Source organism: Ctenopharyngodon idella, chromosome 7 (assembly GCF_019924925.1).
Source record: "Ctenopharyngodon idella isolate HZGC_01 chromosome 7, HZGC01, whole genome shotgun sequence".
In the NCBI taxonomy this organism is placed as follows: Eukaryota; Metazoa; Chordata; class Actinopteri; order Cypriniformes; family Xenocyprididae; genus Ctenopharyngodon; species Ctenopharyngodon idella.
Window position 1 is genome coordinate 38,168,107 of NC_067226.1, and position 20,662 is coordinate 38,188,768.

Sequence of the window (20,662 nt, forward strand, 5' to 3'; positions counted from 1 at the left end):
TTTTTATCCCTCGGGAGAAAATCAAGCAAGAGCAGAGATCTAACCATGAATGCAATGTAATGAGCGCATCCAGCTCCTTTGAGAATCGAATGCTCCAACAGACTCTTATCTTACACGCACATACAAACAAGCAGCTCTCGAAGACAAAAAAGTTGATGACGTGTAACTCAGGCACCCTTTTATACACACGGGTGCTCCACGTTTGACGTTATGGACCGCCGTCTGCCAATGATTATTGTCTTTTGTTTACATGTGCCTTAGACACTGGTCACGCTGATAGTGTTCCTCATAACGCCAATACCAGACACAGCATTGAAGTTCCACTTTGGGAAGGGAAATATAATTTGGTGCAGATCCTGATATTTATAAGGTTAAAAAGTAAGATGAAATTCTGCATGTAATGTAAATCAATGAGATCTTTATAACAGTATAGCAGACTACTCAAATAAAATGCATATAAATATCAGTTGTCACACTATATCTCCTCTATAGTTTTAAAACATAATGCAATGCAATGCAATACAATGATGACTGAAAGATGAACAAATAATGTCCCTCAAAAGCCAGATGGATCATATATGATACTCACATTTTAACATGATTTTCCTAAAAAATGATGTATGGATAATCAAGTAAACTTCAGTTGCTTCAGTCCAGTCAAGTGTTCAACTTGAAATATTGCTAATATAAAAGTTATTCTTACATTTATTTTATAAAAATTAGTAAAGATTTCACAGCAAAAACACACAACCTGAAGGTGGAAATTTTTATAATTATACTATTAAGCCTTTTACTTGCTAAAAAACTAAAACTATCAATCAGACCACAGAAGGCATGAAGTAGATTGTGTACAGCTAAGTTTTGATAATTTTGATAATGTAGAGGCCTTAGAATTGTTTTTATCAAATATGATACAGTAGGCTTTATATAATTAAAGTAATCCAATCTGAGGTCCCTTTTGAGTAAATTACTGACTACAAAGCCTATGTAGACAGCAAGACTGACAGTAAGTCTGTCACTTCTTCAGAAGTAAATAGGATGAAACAGGGAAACATCAGAAATAATGTTGTGCTCTGTTGATTGTGTTTATTTTTATGATGCAAAAGACAGAGACTGTTAAAGGGAAGCGATTTGTACCCTTGTATTTCTTTGCAGAGGGGATGCGTGTGAGTTTGGTGTCGATTTCATCGTCTTCAGAGATCTTTAGCACGGTTGTGCGGTACTCAATGACCCGGGTCAAGAGGTCAGGTCGCCGTGAGATTTCAAAGATGTGCTCAATGTAGGATAGGTCATCTGTGCAAGATAGACAAATCACAGAGATGTAATATAAAAAAGAACAAAAGCATGAACATTTATCTGTACAAGAAATTCAACCATTATTTAATGGAATGAAAAAGTGTGTCATCAATCACTCAAATAATGTTTTTGTTTTTTTGAACATAGAATGATTGAGCATATTCAAACATGGTGCATCAAAATGTGTCACACCCTTATGAAAAAGAAGTGTACTTAATTGTATTGAATGTGTACTTGTAGTGTAGTTAAATCTTAAAAGTATATATTTAAAAAAAAAAAAAAAAAAAAAAAACTACACTTGCAGATAATATAAAATTAATTAAATTAAAGGCCAATTAAGGCCTGGCTTCACAGACAGGGCTTAGATTAAGCCAGGATAAGGCCTTTGTTCAATTAGGACATTTAAGTAACTTTTATAAATGTGCCTTATAAAAAAAAAAAAAAAAAGAAACGTCTTGGTCACGTACTAAGTGACATGGCGTACACAGAAGCTATAAAGAGTTGCCGGCACACAATAGCGTCAGCTTCTGATAGGTCGAAGCAAGCCAAGGGTTACAGTCGTAACCCGAGACGCTCCCTTTCGAGTGAACTCGTGCTGCATCGCCTTGACGACACTTTGAGGAACGCAATGCCCACTGTGCTATGCCAAATCTGTCCTGTCCTAGTGTGGAACTGTCCAGGCACAGCTTAGGACGAGAGGTCCTGTGCACCTGGCGTGGAAGGAAGATGCAGACTATAAAATCTCATGAACGTATGCGGAGTAGCCCAGCCCATTGCATCACATATTTCTTGCAGGGATACCCCAAGAGCAGAGCTTTAGAAGACGCCATGCTTCTAGTTGAATGAGCACCTGGTAGACCAAAGAAATTGCCTCAACAATTCAATTGCTGATTGTCTGCTTGGAGGCTGGGGAGACCTCTGAACATACAATTGTAAGGCCCTAACAGGGCAGAATAAATGAAGTCTCTCCTCATCCGCCAACACATGCAGTGGAGGATGGAAGGCCTGAAGAATGGTAGACCTAGCCACATTAGCCCCCCGACGGACCCTCTCTAGAACTCCCGGGAGCAGAACGATCGGGGGAAATGCATACAGGCGTAGCCTCGGCCACATCTGCACCATGGCGTCCAGCCCCAGGGGAGCTGGAGGCGTGAGAGAGAACCACAGTGGACAGTGTGTCATCTCTTGAGATGCAAATAGATCCACTTCCGCTGGGGCAAACCTCTCCCATATCGACTCCACCATCTCAGGGTGGAGTCTCCATTCCCTGGGCCTCAGCCCCTGCCTCGACAGGATGTCTGCTCCCAAATTCTGGTCCCCAGGGACATACATTGCTCTGAGAGACAACCGTTTCCCCTGGGACCACAGGAGGATCTGGTGCGCCTGTCTGCAAAGAGGGCGTGACCTCAGACCCCCCTGATGATTTATATAAGCGATCACCGATGTGTTGTCTAAACGAACTAGAATGTGGTGGCCCTTAATACAGGGCCCTTCAATAGCTCTGAATACAGCCAGCATCTCCAGGCAATTTATGTGCCATGAAAGATTATGGTCCCCCCATATACTCCTTGCAAATTGGCCATCCATGACTGTGCCCCAGCCCATGTGGGATGCGTCTGTCGAGATGATTTTCTGGTGACATGGTGCTCCCAACACTGGGCCTTGGGACAGAAACCAAGGATTTTTCCATATCGGCAGGGAACGAAGACATCTGCGAGTAACCCTGATCATACATCTCATGTGCAGGAGGCCAAAAGGTATAACGTTGGATGCAGCTGGCATTAGCCCCAGTAGCCTCTGAAAATGCTTTACAGTGATGGCTTGGCCTAGCTTTATCCTGGACACTGTGGCCAAGATGGCCTCGATACATGTAGGAGACACTCGTGCCCACATCGTAATCGAGACCTCAATGAGGTACCTCACATCGAGATATCAACACGCTCTTTTTCATGTTGAGTCTCAGCTCCAGGTGTTTGATATGGCCAAGGTCGATGCTGAACTGCCATCTCTTGAGACTGAGCCAGTATGAGCCAGTCGTCGATGTAATTCAATACATGGATGCCCAGGAGTCTCAGCGGAGCCAGAGCTGCATCCATGCATTTGGTAAATGTGCGAAAGGAGAGTGCTAGGCCAAATGAAAGAACCCAATATTGGAGCACTTTGCCCCCGAAAGCAAACTTCGGGAGCTTCCTGTGTGAAGGAAGGATTGAAATGTGGAAGTATGCATCCTTTAGATCGATTGTGACAAACCAGTCCCCGGACCTGATTTGACTCACGATAATAGGGATAGTCAACATCTTGAACCTGAATCTCCTAAGAGAACGGATCAAATGCTGCAGATCTATGATGGGACGCAACCCCCCCATCCTTCTTTGGAACAATGAAGTACCGGCTGTAGAACCCAGACTCTGCTCGGGAGGAGGAATGCGTTCTATGACCTCTTTCACCAAGAGAGAGTGAACTTCCAGTTCCAGCACCCGATCCTGCTCTGGGTCTACGGAAGTCCAGGCTACCCCGTTGAATTTCGGGAGGGCGAGACACGAACTGTAGTCTGTAGCCTTTTTCTACAATATGCAGGTCCCACTGAGATACATTTGGAAGACCTTTCCAATGCTTCGAGAAAATCTACTAGAGGAATCAGCCTCTCGAGGCCAACTTCAGGTGTTTTGTTTAAGTTGATTTTGGTATTCTGAAACGAGTGACCGGCAGGAAATAATCGAAATCGACTTTTGATGTGCAGACGCAATAACTGCATGGACGCAAATATTTTGGGCAGGCACTGAAGCGTGCGTTCGCTGGAAACCAATGTGTCCCGAAGCGTACTGAACAGCGGGGCACAAACATTGATTTCCTGAGGGCAACGCAGAGGCCTGAGGCTGGTGTCAGGACCTCTTTCCCTAAGCTTTCTTCATCAAAAGAACGGTCCTCAGATCCGTCTTCTGTGGCGGAGGCTTCGGGCGAGAGTGCTGCTTAGGGCACCAAGATCTTTGTGGCATGGCTTGCTTAGCAACACTCTCTTTTTGTTGCTGGTGATACGAGGAGCTCGATGACGGCTGGAGCTGCTCTCTGGCAGCAGCCCCTTGGGACCCAGGCCGGTGAGACAAATATTTTTTAAATAAGGCTGATTGCTTCTAAGCCTCCTGGAACCTACCGACAACCAAATTGACAGTGTCGCCGAAAAGCCCAGACAGCGAGAGCGGGACATTGAGGAGAAAAGCTTTGTTTCACATCTAGGTCCTTTAACAGGTCGGCCTGGTACGCCTGCATGATGGCCATAGTGTGCAGGCATGCACCATCCCGACCCGGCACCATATATGCCTTTCCCACCAAAGCGTGCGGCAGGGTTTTGGTGGGAAGCGCTGGGGCTTTTTCAGGGACGACGCAATGTCTCTTCAACCCACGGCATCATCCCATAACTGTTCTCTCTAGCTCCCCTCTCTAGCTCCCTGTATGCCGCTGTATTCAGTAACAGAGAAGGTTGAAAACGGTCTATTCCATGATCTACATAACTCGTTATGCAAATCGGGAAAGAATGGTAAGCCCCGACATGGAGGTTGTGATCTAGACTGCAGAAAGCATCCAGCTTACATTTTTCAGTGCTTCCTGCTTCTTGTGGGGCCAATCTATATTTAATTTATCTACAGAGCGAGTCACAACCTCCATGAGCTCCTCATACGCAGGGGCATGAAGTGGCGAGTCTTCAAATTTCCCCGTGTCAATGCTGAGCACATCCTCAGATGCAGACAGCTCAAGCACCATACCCTCGCCCTGGGCAGAAGAAGCCACAGAGTGGGCTTCTGCGTTGGGATCGGGGGTGTCTGAGCTGGCTGATGAGTGCTGAGTGCTGCAGCGGTCTCATGCACGTCAGTCAGCTCCATTTGTGATCCCCATGACAACAGACGCTGCGCTGCTTCGGCAGACATGGGACCCGAGCCACGGGGAATGCAAGCCTGGCCGGCCTCATCAAACATGACCAGGTGGGAGCGGAGCACTCTGAGCGGCAGCGACTCACAGTGTACACAGGCAGCTCCCTTAAGATCTGCCCGTGCATGCTCCACTCCCAAGCAGTGAAGGGCAGGGATGCACACACCACTTAAACTGCTTGCTCGCCATAATTGATATATATATAACTGCTTGTGCATTATGGCACTTTCACACAGGACGCGGAATGTGCTGCGCTCATCACTGGGTTCAGCGCAGCCCTTCAGATACAAAGCGATTTGCGCTATGCTGGCCAGAGCAAAGTAGGCGGAGTTTTCAAAACCCTTAGTGGAAGTTCTATACGTCTAGTCATTTGATTGTTGTTCCACCTTTCGGTCAGCAGCAAAATATGTATATGTCTTGTGCTAAGAAGCGAGCGATAGCACTAGTACTGCTAGTAAGAAGAAGAAGAAGAAGAAGAAGAAAGGGCGTAGCTCTTGACAGTGTCTGTCATTTCTCCATGACACAGCTTTTCTCTCGATGTCTCTATACGACTGCAAACTTGTATCGTATAGCTCTGGAAATTTCAACACAGACAGTACTAGCTGTTCATCTATTTTGCTTTCGGCGCTTGTTTGGATGCCCCATTTCTATTGGTCACGCGGGTAATCGTCACAGAGCGTAGCGGCAAAAGTTGAACTATTTTGAAGCCAGCCAATGGTGCGCTCCGCTACGTGTACGCTTTGGTCGACGCAGCAACAAACCGTCCTTGCGCGGCGCAAGCCATTGTAATAAGTGGGGTTTCATAGCACAGCGCATTCCGCGTCCTGTGTGAAAGCCCTATTACTGAGTGACAAACAACACCAAATAAGACAGACAGTTTCACATATAGCCCTAGCTGAAGAGCAGAAGCTGACGCTACTGTGTGCCAACATCTCTTTATAACTTCTGTGTACGCCGTTACATGCCACGTCACTGAGTGCGTCATGAAACAGCACCAATCAGGACGCAGTGTGAGTTCCCTCGAAAGGGAATATTACTGGTGTGCATCTTGAGACAAAACAATGGCACTAGCATATTTTAAGATATGTCAGTGCAAGTTGCTTTCAGTTAAAACAACTCAAACATGCATTTTAGTCTGGGAGTAAGCTTAAGCCTTGTCTGTGGAACCGGGGATAAGTGTACTTAAAGAAAATACACTTTCATGATTATGAACACACTTAAGTACACTTTTAAAAAGTGATAATGTCAAATTAAAAGTTTTAATTTAACATACATTTTAAATCAATATGTTTAACCATATTTGAAAGAAAAAAGAATTATGAAATTGCATGTAAAGATGTACTTAAGTCCTACTTAAGTGGATCAAAAAAGCACTCTAAAGTAAGCTAATTGCATTTAATATAGATCTCACCCATAATATATTTTCATTTGATTGCAATTAACATGCAATTAAGTGTCTGAAATTACAATTAAGTATAATCTTTGAAAGTATATTTAAAACTTTTATTAAAATTATGATAAAGTGTACTTCTTTTTCACAAGGACAGTTATGTCAAACATTGATTGTTCTTCCTTTCACAGCATTTGAGAACCATGGCAGAGAGGGAGATTATCAGTAAATTTAATTATAATTTAAGCTTAACATGTCCACACAGCCTGAGGGTAAGTAAATGATGAATTTTCATTTTAGATGAAACTTAAGGTTTGATTACTTCATTCAATCTATTGATTGAAACTGAAGAGGGCAGTGTCTTTTGCTCTATGTCTCACCTTGTGCCAGTTTGTCATTCTTCTCCAGGTAGCTGAACCACTCTTTGGAGGAGGTGATGGAGTTACTCTGATCTTCAGGGATGTCCTCCTTACAGGCCGACTTCAGCTGCTCCAGGTCTTCATTAGTGATGTTCTCAGACAGATCACTCAACAACGAGCTGTATTCAGACATTCTCTGGGAAAGACAGACAGAAACAACAGATAAGCACAAAAAACTTATATGTAAGCTCTGCTTTATATATTAGAATTGTGTGATATCAGAATACCCTAAGAATAACTTTCGACAATGCGAACAGTATTACCACAAAGAATAGAAATCACACTTGTCATGTTTGGTTCGATTAAAATGAACCCTGGTGCGGTTGCTCTGTTAGTGCGGTTCATTTGAGCATGTGTGAACAGTGCCATCCGAACCCTGGTGCGCACCAAACAAGCAGACCGAGACCGCTGAAAAGATGGGTCTTGGTCTACTTCCAAAGGAACTCTGGTGCGGTTTGAATGATATATGAATGCAACACAGACCAAAGAAATGTAAACGAACCAAAAACAGGAAGATGAGACCCTATAAAAGGACAGAATCCTCATGCATAACCGTTTTTCTCGTCATAGTTGTGAGTTTGCCCATCACAGGCATCAGACAGTGTGTGACGGAGGGATTCCTGCCACTGTTTTGACTCCTTTACACATTTTATAAGCTCTTCACAAGTTCCCAGCTGGCCAAAATACCATCATATGCAGGCTACACACACACACAATCTCAGGCAACACACACACATTATCTCAGCACACAGCACAGTTTTGGATGTTCGGTAAGTTCCGTCTCAAAATAGGCAATATATCATAAAATTCGACCAGTCAGGTTGTGAACGTATCCCTATGCCTTTAGGTTCTGTATCTTTTGGTTCGGTGATAAAATTGCTCATCTGAACGCTAATCAGAACAGGACTAAATGGTTTTTTTGTTTTGTTTTGTTTGTTTTTTTGGTCTGGACCAAACGTACCGAACTACAAGTGTGAACACACCCTCAATGTCATAAATTTTTGACTTTTTTGTACCTTTTGATATTTTGAATTGAGAAAAACCTGAAGGCTACATGCAACTGTTTAAATTTCATTTTTTTAATATTTAAATTGATATCTGTCTTTTTAAATTAATGTGTAGGAGCAGAAGAGATGGCAGGAAGAGGAGCAGATCCAAATGCAAGGGGTTTATCGAGGAACACAAAAGCAAAACAAGAACTGGGAAACAAGGAACGTGGGGAACAGGAACACAGACCATCTACAGTCATCCACAGCAAACATTGACTAACAAGGTACAAGAGAAACATAACAGCTATATGTACACAAGGGGGTAACTGGCTTAACATGACACAACTGGGAACAATGAGACTAATCAACATGAAAATTACAAAGAACTACCTAAAATGGTACTTGGGAGAGGAAATAACAGAAAAGTCCGAACAACACATAGGCAACATATAACGTAATAAGTGTGTTCATTAGCATATTTGGTTTTGGTGTGCTTTCAGAATTGCTATATATAAAATGAAATTTCACTGGTAATGTCATTGAAACTTTTGGAAGTGTGAACAGGGAGTAAAGGATCCAGAAATAAAAAGGTCAATGAAAACATCGCTGGTTACTGATGTAACTTTGGTTCCCTGAGAGGGGAACGAGACGTTGCATACAGCTTGCTGATGCTATGGGGAAACACTTTTCTCCTAGAAATACTGAAGCCTTATTTGTTTAACGCCATTGCCAATGACGCTCAAGCGCACAAAGAGGTGGTGGGAACTATATAGGGTGGCACTGAGTGACACTACTCAGAATCTTTCGAGGGGTCTAGCGCCTCTAAGCAGTCATGGGTCACTAAGATGCACATCGAGCCCGAGTACCAAGTGCGCGTGGGGATGCGCGTTTTCAACCATAGTTGAAGTGACCGCATGTCAAGCATTCCCAAGCGACATACCGCATCAATACTGCGGGAGAGGCTTCAGCATGGCTCGGTCTGACAGCTCGCTGCTGAGTGGCAAGGAACTGTGTGAGACATGAGTGCAAGTAAGAGAGGGATGAGGAGAAAAGCTCTTTTTGTGAGGTTGTTTGGATTTCTTGGACGTTGCATACAGCTTGCTACCGCTATGGGGAAACACCTTTCTCCTAGAAATACTGAAGACTGAGTTGCTTAATGCCATTGTCAATGGCGCTCATGCGCTCAAAGAGGTAAGAGGAGAAAGTTATTTTTGTGAGGTTGTTTGGATTTTATTACACATAAATGTGGAACAATCACACAACAACATTCTTTGTTCTCGTCCTTTGCAACAGGCAGGGAGGCGAGGGGAACGGGCAGAGCAGCATCCGAACGTGCAGCCTTTGCTGCCGGACCGTCTCTGGTATCGAGCTTCAGACTCCTCTTCCTTCAGGGACCTTCAGGAATGAGAATGAGTATCCTGAGCCGGTTTGCCTGAGGGGCGGGTTCCCTGACACTTAGGATGATGATGCGATCACACATGATGGCCAGACCCAGAGTCCTTGGGCCGCACCGAGGCCGAAATTAATGGTGGCTGTCCTCCGTGAGTGATATGAGACCAGTGCCAAGCGCAGGTGACGCTCTTTAGCAATCACGCCACTAGCCTCGCACCGTTCCCTCACAGCTCTCGTCCCGCCCTGCTTGTCACAGAGGGATTCAACCGAGTTGCCAAACAGCCCAGCGGGGCTGACAGGGGCATTCAGGAGGACAGCCTTCTCTGAGTCCTTCATATCCGTCAAAGTTAACCACAGGTGTCTGTCTAGCACAACCATGTTATGGCCGATGGACTGTGCCATCATCTTCGTGGCTTGCAGGGCGAGGTTGGTGGCACTGCTTGTTAGAGTGCACAATTGTGGACTGTACCCTCAGTGATGCAGAGGGGCAAAGATGGGCGGCGACGGATAATCAATGCACTTATAAAATGTCTGTTTATCAGCACCTATGTAACATGACACAATTTAATTGTGGTGCTTCTAATTAAGTGATAAAAAGCAGTTGCAAACGTATTACTTGGCATACATATCTGCACCAATAAAATGTGTCACACTTTTTATTTATTAACAAACGTTCGCAAATATTTACAAATACTGTAACAAATGTATTGCTCATTGTTATGTCGTTACAGTATGTAAAGATGACTAATTTAACTGTAAATAATGTGTTATTTTGTATATGATTTTATTTATTGATTGGTCATATTGCACATTGGTCAACAATTGTTGTTTTTAATGGTGCAATATAAATAAAGTTGACACTAACCATAATATCTAATGAATTTAACTTATTGAAAAGTTTTCCTGAATTCCGGAGCACGTGAGATCCTAAAAATGATGAATGCTGGGATAGTGTGCATTTATTTTCTGAGGTGCTCTCAATGACATAATGACAGGCTCAGAACGACGTAGGCTCCAAATGACATTATTGCCAACGACTGTGTCTGGGATATTTTTGCTTCATTTTTCTACGAGGAAGGAAGTAGAGACATGGTATCGCTTTTTTTTTTTTTTTTTTTTTTTTTAACAGTCTATGGGACAGACACTGAGAATTATAGGTCAAAGCTTCCTTTGTCACTGCTCTCTGTCTCCCTCTAGTGGAGCTCATGACCATCACAATTAACAAAAGCAAGATCTTCCCACTTCCTCAGAAATTTCTGCCTGACAAACAGTGCTGTTATCATCAGCACCTTCATGCTGTCAAAATACCAAGACGTGGTACGATATACCGTGAGCTCCATGTGGCCACATTTACTGTGATGGCAAACAAATCAATCTGAACGCTTTTGCTGTTGGCAGCCCACACAAGGACAGAGGTCTGAGGAAACTGTGCAGGATTCAGAGCCAAGATGGACGCCTCTGTTATTTTACAATGTATTGTTTGTGCTGTGTGGCAGCTGGTTTAACAGTGCAGACATTCTACATTCATCACCCTCAATGTCACGGCTATAATACAGTGTGTGTGTGAGTGATGGAAGAAATAGAAAGAGTGGGAAACATATAAAGGCATCCCCCCCACACACACTTTTTTACAAATTGCATATACGTACAAACACTGTTGAGATGCTGCTGTTTATCTGCTACTGTCTGTGACAGTGTCTGTAAAGCACACTGATCTGCTGGTGACCTAAATACAGCACTGCATTTACACAATCCACCAGCAGAGTGAGATAAGACAAAGATAAGGAGATACAGAGAGAGAGAGAGAGAGAGAGAGAGAGAGAGAGAGAGAGAGAGAGAGAGAATAATGTGTAAAGTCCATGCAAATGTAGTTTGACACATTTCATGTCTCACTTATGCAACAGTCTAAAATAGAGTTGCAGTTTCTGAAGGAAACATCAGACCTATGCAAAGAATAGTGTTAGAGTTTTAGGTAAGTCCAGGCTTTAGATTTTGCTGTTATTATGACACTCAACACATCTCTTGTTTTTGTTAAAACTGTACAAAAATAATTAAATGTGCAGCACATAAATGCTGAAGAACAAGTACAATTACAATTCAGTATGCAAATAGAGCTATAGGAAAGAATACAAGATAAAATGCAAATATTATGATTACATCATAAATCAGCTAGATCAGTAATTGTATTAAAATACAGTCTACTGTTGCTAAACTGCAGGACATACTCGATAATAAAAAGTGTTATAAAAACTGCATTACGCAGCAAAATAGATACTGTTCTCCCCAAGCAGCTTTCTGTGTGTGCGCTCCAAGACGGAGTGGAAAAAGTGAACTTTGAGCTTTGGGGTCACGCCTAAACGGTTAAATACATACAGAAATACGTCAAAATGCCTGGTGAGTATTCACTTAAACACCCTCAGTTATGCCATAAGTGAACATAAACAGTTCAGGGAAACAAGTCACATGTGTAATAGTATATTGGATCTGTGCATTCAGTATTAAAGTGACAGCAGCCAAATATTCCTGCTGCTGTCTGTGTCCTTAATATTAATCACACAACAAAAGACAGATAGAATTACTCGCTGCTCTTTAGTATATTTAGTAAGATTATTATATATTTAATAGGGGAGTAACGGTACATGTATTTGTCTCGAACCGTCACGGTACGTATGTCACAGTTCAGTAGTGATGGGAGAAACAAAGCTTTTCAAAGCTTCGAGTCAATTGAACAAATTGATTCACAGAATGATTCACTGTTTTAAACCATTTGAAATGCCACACGCTAATGACCCCTCTGGTCAGAACAGTGTAAATACAACAAAAACTCAGCCAAACGTGCATAACAACACCTTTTACAAACCCATTACAAATGTTTTATTGAAAATACAATCTATCAAATTCAATTATGTATAATATGTGTTTTTTTTTTTTTTTTATCAATCTTCAGGGCTTGCTTTGTTTGTTCCATAGATGGCTCAGCTAAACAGGCCAATAAGAGACTATTAACTACTGAGATTAATTTTAATTATACTAATTTCTCATTAAAACATCTACAAACGTATAGAACTGATCTGAGATCAGTGGTAAAAACCACTTGTTCAATGGTTCACCTCTGGGAGGCAATGTTGGTGAATCCGCATGATTCATGGGTTCACAGAAATCATCGCCCACCAGTGGTAAACCATTGAAATTTTGAAACGTTTCAAAACGGTTATGAAGTAACGAAGCCTGAAATCACATGACTTTGGCAGTTTGATACATGCTCCGAACCACTGATTTGAAACAAAAGATGCGTAAAGTATAATTGAAGTATAATTGAATTTATTTAAAGAGACACAATTTGTTCAATAAACCACTGTTTAATGAAAAAAAGGGAAAAAGGAGCAATTTTATGCTTAGTTTCCTCGCCCCTGCTGTACCGAACCCGTACCGAACCCTGACTTCAATACTGAGGGTACATACCTAACTATCATGTTTGTGTGCCATTAACCCCTAATATTTAATTTATACCATGAAGGCTATGCAGTGTTGTTTTATAGTTGATTACTTTCTGTTGATAAAGAATGTTCTGTTTAAGGGTACATCATCACTGCCTGTTACATTTTTAAAGAGTTTTGAATTTTAATTTTAAATTCCATTTAATAATCTTAAATACACACACACACACACACACACACACACACACACACAATCTACAAAGTGTAAATAAAGTCTGTATATATACAATTTATGCTTGAAAAATCAATTGTAGAGAATAAAAAGATGAAATTCAATACAGCCAATTATTCTGCTAAATACCATGTTTACCACACTTCAAGACATTTTTCAGGTTTTTGTTAAAACACTTGTATAAAACACTGATTCAGCATCTTGATTAGTAACAACCCAAGCTGTTTTAGTTAGTGTTACTTTGTTTGGCATGTATATGCCATGATTGGACACAGAAAGAAAGAAAGTGTATCCCCTCTGTCATTACATATACATTAAAATTGTGTTGTTTTTGAACTCCAGATTAGACTCTATCACATTTTCAGTTGAAAAAGATTTGTTTTTTGATATCTAAAATCAACAATACTGTCTCCACCACTGTGTTTCGAAAACCAACCGATAAGAATACATTACTTTCCACTAGGGGTGGGGCGGTTCGCTATAAAAAAAAAAAAAAAAAAAAAAAAAAAACGCGCTTGCACCTCGGTTCATCCCAAATCTGACGACGCATCTATAATATGGCTTGTTGAAAACAACGTGCAAAACAGACAGACGGATTCGGCTAATGTATGTTTTAGTCGATGGATATGCATTCTAGTTTCCTAATACGTTACAACAGAGATGATCAAAAGAACATGGACAAAAACAGTCACTCTTTGTAAACAAATGTTCAATGATGTGCCGAATGCTCTATGACCAGTCATTTACGCCGTCATCACCCGGGTGAGACCTGAACATCTCACGTTGCTATCTGTGCTTAAACTAAACTCATTTAAACCTTGCCAATTTAAACATTCGTACGTAAGACGCGAAAGAGAACTCGCGCGCGAGATTTGTGTGTACTCATCCGAAGCGCGTACATGGAGAGCCGCGTTACAGCGCGCAAATTATCTTTCAAGTCTTGCACCTAAACGGACAAAATCACACAAAAATATGTCAACATGCCCATCTTAGCGAGTATCCTAACAAACATAGTAGGTTATGTCTTAGGAGAAAAACGAGACAGACAACGCATGTGTATCAGTATCAGTGTACTGGATCTTTGAAATATGTCTTAAAGGGACAGCAGTCTAATGTTCCTGCTCTCTGTTTTAATGTTAATCGAACGACAAAGCACAAAGAAATCACTCTTGACTTAATAGCTTTTGTAACTTCAATAATGTTTCATCTTTAACTATTCAAAAAAGTTTACATGCAGTGTTGTTTTATATTTGATTACTTTATTCAATATCTGTACCTGAAAGCTGTTAGATACCTGAAAAAACCTGTAAAGCATTGTTTATTTTATTTGTATCTTAGCTCTCATGTATTTGTGCTGTTTCTTGTAGTTAGATTATTTGTTTTTATTTTCTTTATCTTTATTTGACAATTTATATTTTTACTGAACATAGCACATACCGAACTGTACCTAAACCGTGACACTAAATCGTGAGAAATCTGAACCGTCCCACCCCTACTTTCCACTGATAGTCATCATCCGTTACCTCTGAAAAAAGATATAACTTTAAGCCAACTCTATAGACTAAGACGTATTTGCACTTCAGAAGAAGAATTTGATGAACAATCCGAAATTCTTAGCAATCACTTTAGTTCAAGAGGATACCCAAGAACTTGGTTTAAATCAGCGTTTGATGAAGTAAAAAAATTCTAAAAGAAGTCAATTATTAAAAGGTTGGTAACACACAGTTTCTGCCAATCTCATGTTAATCTTGAGTACCTATAGAGTAGAATTGCATCCTTCATATCTCCAAAAAGTCTTTAATTTTATCATATTTATAAAAGATAGATACGCTGTACCGAGTCTTTCTGAAAAAAGCAGAGCTCCATAGGCGTCCCCCCCCCCCCCAAATTACATTCTTACTTACACAAAGCAAAGTTACCAGTTACCAAAGTTACCAAATATTGGTTTATTCTAGCTTCAGATCCATCATTACAAGACACTTATAAACACCCTCCAATGTTCACTTATAAGCGATCTCAAAACTTGGCGAACATGTTAGTCAGATCAGTCATACATGATGACAAAAAAAGCATACATACAAGGTTGTTTTACATGTCGGAATTGTCCATCATGTTCTTCTATTTTACAATGTAAAAATTTCACGTGTTCTTCCACACAAAGAGTATACCATATTAAATCCTGCATAACATGTTCGAGTAAGAATGTGATTTACCTACTCCAATGTCCATGTCCATTGATGAATGTTGGAAAAACATCAAGACCTTTGAGGACTCGAGTAAGTGAACACAAATCAGCCATTTGCAGACGTGACGTAACCTCTCCGATCGCTAGACATTTCGTTGAATATAATCACCGTACTGAACAACTTAAATGCATAGGCATTGAGAAAGTAATGAATTCTCGCTGTGATGCTGACATTGATAACACTCTTAAGAAGAAAGGCAATAGGCAATTTGGATGTTTAATTTAAAAACCATGTCTCCTCCTTTATCATTTTTTTTTTTTTTTGGGTACAATGTTTATGAATGGCATTTTTGCCTGATGTGTTATTGTTTCCATTATTTTTTTTTATTAATTTGTTGTTCTAGATGGAGCTATACTGGAGTCCTGTGATTTAATTATTTGTCTATTTTTAAGATTTCTACCTTTCATGTATTATCCTCACCGTTTGTGAATGGCATTTTTTGCCTGATATGTAATTGTTCCCAGTATGGTTCTTAATTATTATTTATTGTTCCAGATGGACTTCAACTGGAGTCTGTGGACTGATTATTTGATTATCTAATTATCATCATGATCACCTGAAGACTTGCAGCGTGCTATCTTATTACTGAGATTGAGTGAAATTGTCACACTGACAAAGGCAAGGAGCCGAAACGTGTTATCTCCTGTGTGTAAAAAATAAAGTATTTTAGAGTGCAGACCTTTTTGGCATTTTTATATACAAAAAAATGAGCCATACATTTCTTCAAGGCACATCAGAACAAGTGATCTCCTCTCCTTTTATCACAAAGCATAAAACTGCCAAGACATGAACCTTGAAAGAAGCCCGTTAGAAACTCATTTAGTCTAGAGGGAAACTCACTTAGCCTAAAGACATACAAACCCAGACAATCAAACAAAACATAACTCAAGGAAAATTTACTTATTATTGGACAGCACTCACCAAATCAAGCTTGAAATGTACTTTAACATAAACAGATGACAAACTGGCAACTTCAATAACCAATCCAAAAGAAAAGAAAACTAGAAAAATACAGACTGAGAAAGCACAGGTACAGGTGTATTTCTCAACAGAAAACACAAAATATGAAATCAGCGGTTATATTCCTTTGAACATTGTGCCTAAATTCCAGAATTTGGGAATTTGGTATATTTGTTTGAATATAATGGGAAAAAAGAGACAGAAATAGAGAGAGACTTACATGGAAATTATGCTGTGGTAAGATCTGTGTCTATCATACATCAGTCATAAATTTTGTCAGATATGGATTACAAATATATTGAGAATACACACACACACACACACATACATACTCAATGTCTTTATAATATGTGTTATTATTTAACTCTGCATGGAACTAACTATTTTTATAGTTGCCGTGGAGACAGATTTGCTTGAATCATACAAATTTCTTGAGGGAGTAAAGCTAAACGCTTTCCAATTAACAGTGATGATACTGAATTATTATTTTTAGAAACGTCTCCAACTTCTACTGAAGATAAATGTGAAGGTTTTGTTGCATTAATCATTTGATTTACATACTGGAATAATCAATAATGTATGTAACAGAAGTTGAAAACTAAATTATGCCACAAGTTACATGTGCTGGCTTCACTATGTATTGTACATTTGTTTCTTTGTTTGATATGTGTACGCCGTCTGCTTTCCGCTGAAATTAGAAGCTTGGCTGTATTGTGGGAAAGGTTTAAAAGGGTTATGCTTAATGATAGAGGAAACTAATGCAGTTAAAGCACTCTGTCCTCCACACTGAGACTGAGTAATTGCTTTCAATAGCATCAAAACACAGCAGTGTTAATAGAAGCTACTGTAGTAAGCACTCTGAGAGTGCTAATAACTACATCTCTTACTTTCTATCCTCTTTTTGAATGAAAGACAGAAAGAAATATGATAAATTAATTAGTATTCAACAATTTCAGAAAAAAAAAAAAATCATTTTCTTAAGCCCTATTCAGATTGAACTAGTTTTCCTTGAAGAGGACAGGGAAATGAATGTTACAAACTTTGTGATTTAAATTAAATCCAGATCAAACATGGATTTAGATCTTCTTGCTAATGCTCTGAATTAACAGTCATTAATATGAGTTGTTGTTTCAAGTTGTGCTTGCATCCCAACTGATGGAAAAAGAAAACTACTCAATAATCAATAATGATCACAAGCACAAATTTATATTTCAAAAAAAAATATAAAAACATAAGTTTCAACATAAATCGGTATGAACTGTAATTGCCCATTTTTAAGAATTGCCAACAAAGAGAATTTGATTTGATTACAAAACCTTCTTTATCCTCCAATTTAGAAATTCACAGCAGCAGCAGCAGCAGCGGTACATAATATAAATATATTTATGTATATATAAAGTCATTAAAAAAATAACATTTGCAATCCAAGCACATCTCAAACACTATTTCACAGTATACAACAAGTCATGATTGATGTTAAGCATGCAAACCCATTGATGTTAAACATGCAAACCCCACACAGAAATGCCTCCTTTCCTGTCCAAATAACATTTTCAGAAATAAAGACACTAAGATTATGTAAACAGCTTCTAACACATTGTCGCATCTCTCCACCACAGATCCATCACTCACATACTGAGACAGAAAGTCATTAATATAACCTTGTTTCATATCTTGTAAAGAATGGTTGCATAGTAACTATGTTGTTTATTAGCTTTTTTTTAAAGCATTTGTCAGCATATATGCAGTCAGAAGCTTTGATCAGACGTGTGTGTGTGTGTGTGTGCTGTGTGTGCTTGTTTTATATGATTTATGAGTACACAAATTTGTATAATGACATGGGTATTACACTGGTATTACGACATAAACATGTTTTATGAGGATATTTCATGAATCCTCACATTTAAAATAGCTTTAAAAACATACTAAACAATGTTTTTTTTTTTTTTTTTTTTTAAATATAAAAATGCAGAATGTTTTCTGTGATGTGTATAGGTTTATGAATAGGGGTAGTATGGGGGATACAATGTACAGTATAAAAACCATTACTTCTACGGAATGTCCTCACTAAGATACAAAACAAACCTGTGTGTGTGTGTGTGTGTGTGTGTGTGTGTGTGTGTGTGTGTGTGTGTGAATTCAGCCATAAGCATTTTTCTCTTCATCTGATGATGTTAGATCATCACGCCAGTAAAATGTGTTCATCCTAACCATGTGTAAGAGAAAGGTCTGTGTGTGTGGTTCAAATATGAGGGGAAGATATAGTGAATATATTCATGATATAGTCAAAATTTGGATAATCATTTTCAGCCTTTATTTGGTTTCATAATCCATCGCTGTCACGCGACTCATGAGTATGAGAGCATTACGTAAGACAGACAGAGAATCTGATTTAACCTTAAGTATCAGTTCACATGGCCTGTTTCGTGGTTAAAAACCAGGATTAAATTTTTTGTTAGTGTCATCATTTAACGAATGTTCAAGGAAACATTTTGAATTTACTAATAAAAATCACTCTTTCAATCCATTTCAGATTGGGTTGCATATTGAATATCATAAAAATGCTGAGCCATATTGAGAAATAATAATTTAGTAAACTATATCATCCAGTCCTACTGAAGGTCAGAGCTAGTGCAATGTGTGTGCGAATGTATCGACGTGTTTATAAGTGGGCGTGATGTTTTCCCAGAAACAGCCCCATCAAGCAGAAGAGGACGATTTAAACAGACAAAGAGATGGAAAGAAGAAAAAGACGAATGAGAGAAAGTAAAAGACACCCGAGTTCTCTGCCTCTAAACAATTTTAACATTATTTTAGTTGTATTCTTCTCCATCCAGCCTTCTGCTATGCTCCTAACTAATTTCTGCAAAAAAGTGCTTATTAATACACACATTTCTACACAAATACCTCCAAGTCGTGATCATGAGACACATACTTAAAGAAGATAGTTTTGTCAAAAGTACCAGTACTTCGGTACCAAGTCGGTACTGAAATTTTGAAAATGTGACAATACCAGCATTTCTGTAGTACCGGGAGTACCGTGCATCCGGGTATATTCGGTACCCACTGATAGGGCTGTGCCAGTATTTACGTGAATATGACATGAGTGAAGCACAAAGCTTTGTTTACAAAAGAAATAACAGGTTAGCAAGTAATTGTGACATCGCAGCCATGGAAACATTTTGGTTCATGCCGAATGAAAGAGGTACGAGAGTCCATAAATTTAACCTTTGTATTCTGTTCTGTGTATCGTGATCTGGTCACCCGATTGTCAGAGAATTTAACAATATTCCATTAGTTATTCCACTGAACATGGAATCTGTGTTTATTTTCCCAAATCTTCACTCATGCAGGGGATTATGAACGTTTCTTCCTTTCGTTTGCTTTTAGGCCTATTATATTCGCATTCTGTACTGTTTTAAAGTAGAAAAAGCACTGTAGGACAGAAACCTTTTTGCTTGCACGTCAATTTCTATTTAACAGTTTGTGCTTGTTATTAGACTTTATAAGGCGGGTCAAGTTTATTTGTATAGCGCATTTCACACACGCCGGCAATTTTTAGTTTCACTTTCTCTGGCAGCTCTAAATCAAACATAGCCTGAATGTCTTGCCCCTGCTGAAGATAAAACTAGCTCTTCAGACCTTTTAAAACAAGTGTCAGTTGCTTGTAACATCAGGAGATAACATGAAGATATTATAAAAGAGATGCTTTCTTTCCTGCTCGTGTCCCTCATCCCTCTTAAAATGTAGAGCGGTAGGCTAAATGACGCATCTTTGTGTGGAAATAAAAAAACGAATGTTTTTTTTTTTTTTTTTTTTTTTAATAATATTGAACTTTCTTATTATTTAGGTTACCATTATTTACTGATATTTATTTCATAGTTTTACTGGCTGTAGTGTGTTGTTTCACTGACGGAATATAGCTAAAATAAACACGCACGTCTGTTACAAAATGGATTGAGCATTTGTTTATTTATTTATATTTCAAAATGTATTTAATTGAGGTATATATACACCCACAAACATACACACACACGCTCAAAATATTTATATGTATGATTACCATCATATTTAATGTTTTTAAAATAGGCTAGTTAAATAAAATAGTAAAATAGTTCCAACAGATTTTCCTGTGGTACCAAAATTGGTACAGAGAACCATAAAATTTTAATGGTATTGGTACCGACTACTGGAATTTTGGTACCGTGACAACACTAAAAGAAGAATATCTACAATAAATAGTGACAAAATCACTGAAATGAAATGCCAGCTGCCAAATCTCTTCCTCATTTATGTACATTGAAATTAGACAATATCATAATGTCCACTTTCAAACCGGTTATACTTGTATTAGTATTGGTTGGATGCAGGTGGTGC

The 20,662-nt window shown here is 39.3% G+C and overlaps 1 protein-coding gene across 1 annotated transcript in view; it reads right to left on the bottom strand.

The window, feature by feature from the left end:
* LOC127515744 (astrocytic phosphoprotein PEA-15) overlaps window positions 1–20,662 on the bottom strand; it is a 57,817-nt gene that overhangs the window by 10,455 nt on the left and 26,700 nt on the right. The window contains exons 2-3 of the mRNA XM_051899712.1: window positions 6,991–7,165; window positions 1,138–1,293 (exon numbers count right to left, since the gene is read on the bottom strand). Coding sequence (XP_051755672.1) covers window positions 1,138–1,293; window positions 6,991–7,162 — 328 coding nt within the window. The 5' untranslated portion in view covers window positions 7,163–7,165. The remainder of the gene's footprint in view (window positions 1–1,137; window positions 1,294–6,990; window positions 7,166–20,662) is intronic.